Raw genomic sequence first — 12,401 nt, forward strand, 5'->3', positions numbered from 1 at the left:
TTATTTTACAATGTGTTATATACCAAAATAATTGCAATTTAGTGTATATTACAACGAAAAAAAAAGTAACTTGTTACCTTTAACCGTTTTGCGCACAGCGCGATTTGAATACAATTATATATGAAATTTTGTTTTTGCGCTATCATATATCGCATTATTTATATATGATAATGATAATTTTTGTCATTTCTGATGGTTTCATACTAAACTTCAGCCAATGACAAAAAAAGGAGCCAAAAATGAACTCTTAATCTTGAAAACTAAGCACGCTGTGATTTTTTGACAAAAATATTTTTTCCGCTTCCGCGCTCACTCTGAAACACCTCCGGCACATGGGAGACAATTTTTTTTTTTACCGCTTCGGCGTAAGAGGGTTAATGGTAGTTCAAGTATTTTGGAATGCATTAGTTCAGATCTATTTTATATGTGTGTATCAAATGATTTGCATAATTTTTATTACTTTTGTATTTAATGGCAATTTGATTTTCCATATCTTTCAGATGCAGTGAGGAGGTTGGAAGAGCATCGGGTCAAATAAGTGATATTACATATCAGTTATTCATTATCTTATTTGGAAATGCTGGGCTCTTTTTAGTTGATCACATACACTTTCAATACAATGGATTTCTTTTTGGAATTTTGTTTATATCAATTGCGAGAATGATACAGGTGAGATCATGTATGGTAACAATTTTGTGTTTAGTGGTATGTTCTTCTTAAGTAATTTTAAGGAAATCTCTTTTCAGGTTCCAGTCTATTAGTTTAGATGTAAACTGTGTTTATGGTACAGTACTCCCATTTGAATCAGCCCTATGAGTTATGAGTGTCACCTCAGTGGCCTGATTAGACTATGTGATAAGAATTAAAAGAAGAAATTAGTTTTTCTATAATTAGTTTGATGATTCATGCTGATTGCACAAGTAATATGAACAGTAAATGCACAAATAGCTGCTAAAATACAGTAGTTGATTCTTTATCTGGGGTAATTTTATATGAACTGGAAATACACAAGTAGCCTGGTTGTTAGTTGTGCCTGAATATCAGGGACACAAAATAGACATAATAGTAACTCAACAATACTGATTCACAAGGAGTAGTGTACTGCTAGAAACTTCAATTAGAGTAATATTAAATGTAACTTTCATTTAGTGATTCAGTGAAATACATTTATAGAAATGAAGCTAAAATTGGGGCTTGGAAATAAAGTTGCAACTGGTCAGGACCTATACCCCGTCTCTTATTTTTCACCTGTGGATACGAGTGATATATAATGTATGTATCTATGTATATAAAATTATAATGTTAATGTTACAGGGCCGTTTTATTTTTCAGAGGCGGGAAATCGAGGCGGCTTTCTGGTTTTCAGTTCTCTTAAACTTAAAGCATATATATTTGTATATAGCTCCAGCATACTTTATCTATCTCCTGCGATCATACTGCTTATTCACTGATTCTGAGGGGAAGATACAATGGAACAAGCTTTCAATTATCCGCTTACTGAATCTGGGTGTGACAGTCTTAGCTGTTTTTGGACTTTCTTTTGGGCCTTTTATTTACATGGGACAGCTAAATCAGGTAAGTGGATAAATATTTTGGAGTTACGTATTTTGGTGTGGGTATAAGTTTCTTTTTGTCTGTGTGTAGGGATGGAAAATTTTACCAAATCAACCTAGCAGACTTTTCCTTTCAGACATATTTTCAAAACTGTCGTATACAGCATTTACTTATCTAACATTTATCGTATTCCAGTGTATTAGCAACATTTATCATATTCCAATATCTGTATTGTAATATTTTATAAAAAAATAACTAAATATTTATGAAGTATTAGTAAGCCCTATGGAACTTATCTATTTTTATCACAATTTGACCCTGCTGTGGAACTTGAGCAAACTACAGATACTTATGTTTCTTACCACAGATTTATAAACTACCTTTCAGAGGATTAGCCCAGGCTCTTCAAGTCTGATTTTAGCTACTATTTAATTTGTGAACTGTGCAACTCCTGTCAAACCGCTCTGAACTTTGCCTGGTTCCCTTATGAAGAATTATTGTGTCAGAACGGTTTACATCTAGGATATAATTTCTACGTGAAGAATGAGAAATATATGAAATATGATTTTCTTTTGTCCATAGTGTATTACCACCTTACTAATATTACACATGCAATTGAATTAGGCAGAAATAAGAATAAACTTTTATTGAAGGAAGATTTTATTCAGCTATGGGTAGTTCGAGAACTACAGTACCTTGTCTTGAAAAAGTTTATGAAATATTGAAAAACTTTCAGCAAATAATTAATTTTTTTTATTCAAATTGATAGAATATAGTGTGATAGCAGTTCCGCAAACAGATGAAATATTTCATGTCACATTTTAATCCACATACCTGGTGCAATTAATTTGGGAATAAAAGCACTACAGAATTTTTAAAAATTTAGTTTTCCAAAATTTATGACTCCATAGATAACTGTAGTTGTGAGTGGGCATATATGTACTATAGTTGGTTCACTTAGGGTAGATTCTTGGGTGAGCCCTGTGCTTGTGAGAAGTTTGTTTGGCGGCTTCTGATAGGCTGGTACACCGAGGTAGGCAGCTTGCTCAGTGTTGCATATTTTTGTCTGTAGCTTAGAAAGCTAGCAATATGTTTATGTTTCTTCATTTATCCCATGTTTTGCACAAGATAGAAAAGTTTTTGTCATACCATGGGATTTAATATTAATAACATAAATTTTACAACTAAATAATTTTTTCCTGAAATAAGATAAAACACAAAAGAATTATGAGTAAAAGTAAAGAGGGAAGCAAGTAATTCTTTATACTTGTTTTTACTTATCATCTGATTCTGTATCATTCATGCAATCAAGGTAAAATAAAACTAGTGTTTTTATACAACAAATTCACCTTGAATACACTGGTGCTTTCAGATTTTAGATGTGCACAATATATGAAGCAAAAATGAAGAATATGTCTTATTAGGTTGCATCTGTACATGACTCGAGTCTAACAGTAGCACCTGCCGAGAGACAGTGATCTGCAAGACCCATTGCGTTGGTCCTCAGCAGCTGTTGACAATTGCCAATGAGCAATATGAGAAGTTTGCAGTTTTGACAATATTTACTGTATTATGTCATTCAATTTTTTGTAAATAAATGGACAGAATTCCCATTATGACTCTCAAACATTTTCACTTCAATGTCATATATGTGAGTATGTCTGGATGTATCTGATAAAAAGAAAAAAAAAAGATAATCTGGTGAGGTATCGTTAGAGATCTAGGCGGGCGGCAGGAAGATCAGTCCAGGGAAGAACAGACTTCGCACTCTTCAACTCAACCTAAGCTTCACATATCACACGCATCTGAAATCTGAAAGCACCAGCGTATTCAGGGTGAATTTATTGTATAAAAACATAATATTTATTTTGTCTTGATCACATGAATGATGTAAAATCAGATGATAAGTAAAAACAAGTATAAAGAATTACATGCTTCTCTCTTCACTTTTGCTCATAATTTCTTTGCGTTTTATTATTGATTTTAGGAAAAAATTATTTAGCAGTACAATTAATATCAAATCCCATGGTATGACCAAAACTTTCCTATCTTGTGCAAAACATGAGATAAATAAAGAAACATAAACATATTGCTAGCTTTCTAAGCTACCGACAAAAATATGAGACGCTGAGCAAGCTGCCTATCTCCCGGTACCAGCCAATCAGAGGCCACCAAACAAGCATCTCATAGGCGACTACAATGTAATTTGAATGCCATGTAGATCCCAGTGCCAAAATCTTCATTGCCAGGGAAAAAAACATATCATAAATAGGATGTACAGCAATGCTCTAAGTGATACAACACAATTGCATAGGATTTTGTTAAAAATTCATGAACCGGCAAACTAACATACTCCATATTTATCTCATTTTAATGCAAAAACAAATATTTCATACAAAAAGGCTATAATATTTTCATAAGAGTGAAATCTGTCATATATTTTAAAACTAAGAAAATGTCATGTGTAGCTAAATTTAAGAAAATATTAGGAAACATTTAAAAAACTTTCATTCACCCATTGCCCTTGTGTTCAACAAGGAAGTGTGATTATCAAACCTCAGTTCAAATGTTACAACAATAAAAAGAAAATTTTTTTTTTATAACAATATGTTTTTGCAATGTAACCATAAAATTTGAAATAGTCGTATTTGATTGTTTTTATCCCTTAATGTAAACAGTAAGTAAATACAAAAGTATTACTATAGCTACAATGCATCCGCTGTATCAACTGGTGGGTGGAGCCTGTGTGACACAACCATTAGAGTGGCAGCAACGTGAACCACCTGGAACTTAGGTCTACAATGAATAGTGACAATGAAATGATCTTAAAAATTTTATTGTTCCGATACGTATACAAATCCTCAGTCCTTTAACAATAGGAAGGTACTTAGAGGCAGCTGAACTGGTCGTAAGCTTCGAACAAGGGGGTTCGGCAGTTAACTACTTGTCCGGCACTTGGCGGTCAGCTTGACTGCGAGGAGAGGAGTCACTTTGCTTTCGGCCACGTAGGTGGATGGACGTGTTGCTCGCCTCTCTACCTGCTTCTTGTCGTATGCTTTGTTTGCTTCACTGTGTGAAGGCTTTTTTCTTTCTCTTTTACTTTGTGTATTTGTGCAAGGATATACGTAAGTACGTGTGTGTTTTTGTATATCATACAGTGATTATTGTGAGTATATTGTGATTCGAAATGGAATCCCAAGAGCCGGAGAGACCCCCTCGCCCCCCATCAGCCGCAGATTGTGCCCTGGGGGGGGAGGGCCATAAGTGTGGGGCCTTTCGATCCTCTGTTGAGGTTGACCCTCATGAGTTTTATACTCGGTGTCGAGGGCGGGAATGCTCTCGCACCTAGAATGTGATGTATGTGTGTTTTGGTCGGAGGAGCAAGTTGGAGCGCTATGGTGGGAGGAAGAAGCCGCGTAAGTCGGCCAAGGAGTCGTCGGAGGGTTCTCCGGCTACGCCCTTGGTTACGGACACGTCTTCTTCTTTTCTCCCTCCATCTCAGCTCCCTCGTATGGCTCCTTCTCCTTCAGGGGAGGTTTCTCACTCCTTCTCCTCTCTCGATCAGTCGAGCGTGGAGTGGGGGTCGAGATACCCCGACATCCAGTTATACTACTCGGGGTCCTCCGTTCGCTCGGGGTGGGAACTGTCCCCCCCCCCCCCCCCCCCCAGGCAAGGGGAGACCCCCCCACTAACTCACCCGACTTTTCCTTCCTCAGATCTGCTTGCCAAGGGGGACGATCTCGGAGGGGCCTGGTACTCGCTTGGGCTGCGAGGGACACCGACGGTTCAGGGGCTGCTGAGTCACGGGGGGGGGTATGCTGGTAACCCATGGCCTGACTACCATAATGGTGTCCATGCCGGTCTACGCTGCTCCGCTGCACCTGGTGTACACCCAGCACGTAGCCACGGTGACCCCGACAGCTGCTGTGGAGGCGCCGCTACTGGAGGTGATGATGCCCGGTGTGACGGCGCCACCTGGTTTAGCCACTCTTGCTTCAGCCCCTGACTTCCGTTGTCCCAAGAGCTCTCCCCTGAACCTGCCTCCTGTGCAGAGGATGCCGCTGGTTCCTGCCCCACCTCCTGTTCCTGAGTATGCTGCCGCTCCAGTGCCGGTACCAGTTCCTGCCGCCGTCGTTCCTGCCCGTGGTGTTGCTGCCCCTACCCCAGGTCCTTCCGGACAGGTGTAGTCGGGCCCTGTTGCTTCGGCAACTGCCCCAGCTCCGTCCTGGATGGAAGACCTGACGGTGGTCCTGAGGAAGCTGACGAAGAAGAAGAAAAAGAAGAGGAACGTGTCGTCGTCGTCTTCATCGTCTTCTTCGTCATCTGCTGCCGCTTCCCCTTCAACTTCTAAGGCCTCACAGCCAAAGAAGAAGAAGGTTGCCTCCTCCCCCCCCTAAGAAGGCTCGTCCTGAGCCTTCTAAGGGTCCGTCCCACTACGGTGGGATGGTTGGGACTTCCGCTGGTCCTCCTGTTCCTTCGGGAACGGGGCCCGTCTCTCCTTCAGCAAGGAAGAAGAAGACGGGGACCAGAGGAGCGCCAGCTAACACTGGTACCTCCTCGCCTGGTGCCAGAGGTTCTGCCTCGGCGCCAGGTACCGTCTTGGCCTCTCGTTCGTGGGAGGTACCGAGTGTACGGTCACCCGCCAAGACCCAGGGAACCAAGTCCGCTCGGCGCCAGGATCCAGGCACGGAGCAGAAGACTGGCGGGGTCGCTCAGGTGACTCCCACCAGACCAGCGATCACCTCGAGGCAATATGCTGGTACCCAGGGCTGACACAACAGTCCCAGACCGGTCGCGGGCTGAGGTGAGGAAGCGGTCCCCTCGGTCGCCTGAGCCAGCCTCGGCTGGTCCAAGTGGTGTGGTGCGCCGTGAGGACAGGCCTTGCTCCCACCGCGACAGCGGGCTCTGCAGGTCCCCTGACCGCTGCTCCTACCGGGACCGGGCGGAGAGGGGGACCAGCAGCAGCTCTTCTGACACTCGGGACCGTCGCCACTGTTCTCGGTCCAGCCCCTCTCCCCGGGAGAGCCGCTCGATCGCTGTAGGTACATGAAAAAGACGCATTTCACATGTACCAGTATTATTATGTTATTATTATGTTCAAACATTATTTCACATGTTGCGTGCCATTAGAGTATCCCATGTTAAGTCCAGTAATATGATATGGCAACATTTAAGTATTGGCAACAGTGTAATTATTGCTCTCGTGAGGCAGTCTCGTCTCGTCTGTCTATTTGTTAAGCTGTCTGCTGTTTGTCCCCTGGATCTTGTATATATTTCTACAATAGACATTTAGAACCTACATTTAAGTTGTGTCCTTGCCCCTCCACTTAAGGTTAAGGAGTTTACCAACACATACATGGCGCAGTGAACTTTGGAAGTGTCGTATTGTTTGAAGTTTATCAAGACTTGGACATCGGGAACCGGACGGTCATCGCCATATTGGATGTTCAGTTCAAAAGCCGATTTATTCTATGTTGTGTGCAGTGTAGCGCCTCAAGTACTCAGTGAAGTGTTGTGCAGTGCATTGTGCTTTTATAGTGCCTTTTTTGTGTGCTCAGTGATTTGTTATGTCATTTTATTGAGTACCCATTTATTCTGTTGTGGCTTTGCCGGAGCACCGACTGTCACACCCGAACTCATGCCATGTCACGGGATGACTGAGTCGACTTGGCAACGTCGCCTTGGTATGTGAGCTGCCGTAGGCAGACACTATCGCTCAATAGTCCCCTCGTTGGCTGACGTATTTCTCGCACATACGCACACACTCATGCTTCAACGAATTTTATTTATTATTCTTGTATCAGACGTTTTGGGATAATTTTAATAATTTTGTTGGAACTTTATTCTTGCGCACTGCACATTGACGATAATGACGGACTCGAAAGGTACGCCTGCAGACCAATTAGAAGAGCCCACAGAACAGTGGCAATCCAGTAATGTGGGCGCCCACACTCTGAGTGTTGGGGGAGTGTTGGAGCATCCATTCTCTCCCTCCCCACCACTCTTAAGCCCCCACTACCAGCCCCCATCTACCTCTCAAGCTACTGGGACAGATTTCCTCGCTTTGATTAAGTTTTTAGAGGAATCTCGCTTGTATGAGGATGAGAGAAGAAGAAGGGAAGATGAAACAAGAAGACAAGACAGACAACGTGAAGAAGAAAGAAGAAGGGAACAAGAAGCAATTCGCCTTAGAGAAGATGATCTTAGAAGAGAGAGGAGAATGCAAGGTTTACTGTCCCCCCCCCGCCCTCATTCAAACTCTTGCACCAATCATCCATTCTCATTCAGGTACCCTTACACCTGGCACAGAGGTGGTTTCGAACTCCAGTCAGCCCTCTCTTCCACCACCACAGAAAGCAACCGCGCAAACGCCACCCCCACTGAAGGCAGATGCAACATTCCAGATGTTCAGGGAATGGAGACGTCGGTGGGATGACTATGCTGTCATGGTGGATCTTTATAAGCTTCCACGGGAAAAGCAAATGATCCAGATGAGGATGTGTTTAACCCTGGAAACGCAGCGTGTTTTAGAACACACACTTCAAATATCTCCCTCTACAGATAAGCCTGTAGATGAAGTCCTGGACGCCTTACAGTCACATATAAAGGGTTTAAGGAATGAAGTACTTCGCCGAAGAGAGTTACTTAGCTGCAAGCAATCGGAAGGAGAATCTTTCGCTGATTTCTATGTGAAACTTCGACGCCTTGCGGAAGAAGTTGATTTATGCCCAGGTACCGCTGTCGCATGTGAAGAGACCCAGCTGAAAATGATTATCTTGATGGGCATTCGAGACGCGGACTTGGTTCAGAAGTTGATCGCCTTGGATGCCAATTCTTCTTTGCAAGATTTCATCACCACCTGTCGGTCGTATGAGGCGGCTAAAACTGCAACTTCTGCCATACGTGCCCACCCAATCAGCTGTGTGCTGTTTCGGCCTACAAGAGAAGCAAGAAGTCAAGCGGAAAGCATCCACCTTCGCCGAAACCAAACCCTCGAAACCTAGCAACTTGGTGCCAGTACTGTGCTCGTCAGCATGATCAAGACAAATGCCTTGCGGCCAACAGTACTTGTAAAAGCTGCGACCGCGTTGGCCATTGGTCCAGGACCATGAAGTGTCCTGCCAGCAAGGTCCAGTGCCGTCTGTGTCACGCATTGGACACTTCGATAAGTGTTGTAGGGAGAATAAGAAGAATCTTCGTCAAGGACAGATCTTCAAGCAACAGTGTGCCTCTTCAGTCAACAACAAATCGCAAGATTCAAGGACCAGCTGTCGTCGCCTAGGATCGCCTCGCACCATTTCCAAGACGCCCAAACCTATCTGTGTCCTCCTTGTCGTTTGGCGATGTTAAGTCTCGCATTAAAATGTTACCAGACACAGGTGCCGATGTCACTGTTATTGGAAAGCAGCACCTTGACACATTGGGTATCTCCAGGAGCTGTTTGCAGACACCTCCGCAAAGTGCGACGTTCACGCGATGGATCTCCAATGTCACCTGCTCTGGGTATACTTACAAGCTACCCTTACACTAGGCAAGCGATCCTGTCTCGCCAGGATTCAAGTGCATGAAAATGTGGAATTTCCACTTTTATCCTATGGTCATTGTGGAGGAACTGGCCATAATATCTCCTGATTTCCCTAAACCTATTTTAGAAGTTAAACACGTTACTAGAGTCAAGGAGCTACCCATCTCAGCGACCACATCACCTTCAGCAGCAAAGGAATACTTTCTTAAGAGTTTCAAGATGTGTTAGTCTCGAAAGAAGAGTTGAAGACAGCTCCTCTCAAGCCTATGGCTGGTCCTCCCATGAGAATCCACCTTAAGGATGGTGCAGTGCCTTTTGCATCCACCCAAGACAGATTCCATTCGCTTTTAAGGACCAAAGTCAAAGAAGAGCTTGACTCCATGGTGCCCCAAGGGATAATCAAAACCTGCTGGTGATGACCCGTCAGTTTGGTGCCACCCTCTCGTCGTCGTTCCCAAGAATGGGACAGGAGTACGAATTACTGTCGATCTGACCAAGTTGAAATACCAGGTTTCTCGCCAGCCATCCTTCACCCACACCCTACGCCGCTATTCGCAGTGTAGGCCCGAAGGCTCGTTATTTCACAACAGCTGATGCTCTCTATGGTTACTGGCAGATGGAACTGGCAGAAGAAGATCAGCAATTAACCACCTTTATTACGCCATATGGTCGGTTCATACATTGCAGATGACCGATGGACTTTGTGGTCGCTGCACCCTCGTGAATTTCTGTGGGTACAATCTCTCAGGAGACGGCATCTCAGCTGATAAGCAGACAAACGTCAGAGTTGCCCATCCCAAGGTATTTACCCAACCAACCCCTGCTAATCTGACAGACCTCAGATCGTTTATGGATTGGTCAACCAGTTAGCGGAGTTCACGCCTGACATCTCCATTGCAGCCCAACCTTTACGTCCACTGATGAGTCCCAAGAGAGCATTTGTTTGGACCCCCGACCATGATGAAGCATTTCAACGTGTCAAGTTAGCTCTCACCAGTCCACCAGTTCTCGCCCTCTTCGACCCAGACCTACCTGTTGTTCTTCAGACGGACGCTTCACGCCTCCACGGCATTGGATATGCCCTCCTGCAGGACCATGGTAATGGACACCTGCGTCTAGTTCAGTGTGGTTCTCGGTTTTCTCGCTGACGCAGAGACACGATATGCCACCATCGAGCTTGAGATGCTAGCCGTTGTCTGGGCAATGTCAAAATGTAGGCTATATTTAGCAGGCTACAGAATTTCTCTGATGACGGATCACCGGCCCCTCATACCTATTCTGAACAGTTATACGCTGGATGCCATCGAGAACTCTCGTCTCCAGCGCCTCAAGGAGAAAATCTCGCCCTACATCTTTACAGCTGTGTGGTGTGCGGGTAAGTTGCTGTGCATCCCAGATGCATTGTCTCACGCCCCAGTCAGCCACCCCACACAGGAGGACGAGATCTCGGGTGCTTCTTCCGCTGCTCATCTTCGAACTGTCATGGCTGTGAACGCCGTTACGCTTTCAGACGAGTCTCCAGCTCAGGATCCCGACAGGATACTTCAGGATCTTCGTGACGCAGCGAAAGCAGATCCTGCGTATACTCATCTACTCGATTGTGTCACATCAGGATTTCCTCGCAACAGATATGACCTTCACAATTCCTTACTTCCTTATTGGAAACTACGTGAAGAAATCTCTTACCTCCCGATGGTAACCTTGTCCTGTATGGAGCAAGGGTTGTAGTTCCTGCCACTCTCCGTCGTCGCACCTTGTCCCACTTGCATGACAGCCACAGAGGTGTGGAAGCAACCAAGCGCAGAGCAAGGCAGTCAGTCAATGCCAGTGGCCTGGCATTGACTCTGATATTGCCAACACAGTCAGAGCTTGTGAGGCATGTCAGACATTGCAGCCATCTCAGCCGCAGGAACCTCTAATGAATGACGACAACCCGACAAGACCCTTCGAGTCCGTCTCAGCCGACTTCTTTGTTGTTGCAGGGAAGTCTTTCCTCGTCGTCGTCGATCGCCTGTCAGGATGGCCTGTTGTCGCACCCTGCCAAGGCGATACTACCGCTTTCCAATACTATCAGGATCTTCTGCCGCTATTTCCGTGAAGTTGGTGCTCCCCCCTTCGCCTAAGGACAGATGGAGGCCCCCAATTCACCAGCGCAGAGTTCAAGGATTTTATGAAGCGATGGGGAGTTCGACACATGGTAACCTCACCCCACTACCCACAATCGAATGGTCACGCTGAAGCCGCTGTGAAGTCGATCAAGCACCTCATCCTCAAAACAGCCCCATCTGGCAACATTGATTGTGAAGCATTTGACCGAGGCTTATTGGAGCTCAGAAATACTCCTAACTTTACTGGACGCTCTCCTGCCCAGATCCTGTATGGCTGTCCTCTCAGGTCATGTATCCCTGCCCACCCTCAAGCATTCTCCGAGGAGTGGCAGGTCAAGACCGAAGATTGTGACCGGCCGTGCTGCGCTCGTTACAAGCAGGTAAAGACCAAGTACGACAAGCATGCCCACCCTTACCCACGTTGAGTGTCGGACAGCAGTTCGGATTCAAGAACCCGACCTCTCATCGTTGGGACAAAGTTGGCACTGTCATGGGTCATGGAAGGTCAAGAGACTATCAAATTCGTCTCCCTAGTGGTCGTGTGTGGTGGCGTAATCGTCGTTTTCTTCGCCTGGTGCCACCCACTAATAGTGACCCCTTTCTCCCTGTCCCTGTGGCCCCTAGCCAGGACCTAGAAAGAGAGTCCTTAGTCAGTATTCCTCCAGTAAACCCACGTCGTTCCCAAAGACTCATGGAAAAGGAGTCCGCTCGAGAATGCACTACGAGCGTGAGGGGGAGGGAGGTGTAGGTACATGAAAAAGACGCATTTCACATGTACCAGTATTATTATGTTATTATTATGTTCAAACATTATTTCACATGTTGCGCGCCATTAGAGTATCTCATGTTAAGTCCAGTAATATGATATGGCAACATTTAAGTATTGGCAACAGTGTAATTATTGCTCTCGTGAGGCAGTCTCGTCTCGTCTGTCTATTTGTTAAGCTGTCTGCTGTTTGTCCCCTGGATCTTATATATATTTCTACAATAGACATTTAGAACCTACATTTAAGTTGTGTCCTTGCCCCTCCACTTAAGGTTAAGGAGTTTACCAACACATACAATCGCCACCGTAGGTTGGTGATCGCCTGCAGCCCCCTCAGCACACCAGTTCTGCCAGTGGGCGCAGAGGGAGTGTCAGGTCTTCCTCTCCTATCCCTTTAACTTCCTCGGGCTACACCGGACAGAGTGAGGCGATCAGGAGTGATCGCGAG

At 44.8% G+C, this 12,401-nt stretch overlaps 1 protein-coding gene across 3 annotated transcripts in view; it reads left to right on the plus strand.

The window, feature by feature from the left end:
• The window catches only part of LOC135207287 (probable dolichyl pyrophosphate Glc1Man9GlcNAc2 alpha-1,3-glucosyltransferase), a 222,911-nt gene that overhangs the window by 100,574 nt on the left and 109,936 nt on the right, over positions 1-12,401 (plus strand). For all 3 annotated transcript variants that reach the window (XM_064238956.1, XM_064238958.1, XM_064238957.1), the window contains 2 exons: positions 501-669; positions 1,333-1,575. In XM_064238956.1, coding sequence (XP_064095026.1) covers positions 501-669; positions 1,333-1,575 — 412 coding nt within the window. The remainder of the gene's footprint in view (positions 1-500; positions 670-1,332; positions 1,576-12,401) is intronic.

Source organism: Macrobrachium nipponense, chromosome 32, assembly GCF_015104395.2.
Source record: "Macrobrachium nipponense isolate FS-2020 chromosome 32, ASM1510439v2, whole genome shotgun sequence".
In the NCBI taxonomy this organism is placed as follows: Eukaryota; Metazoa; Arthropoda; class Malacostraca; order Decapoda; family Palaemonidae; genus Macrobrachium; species Macrobrachium nipponense.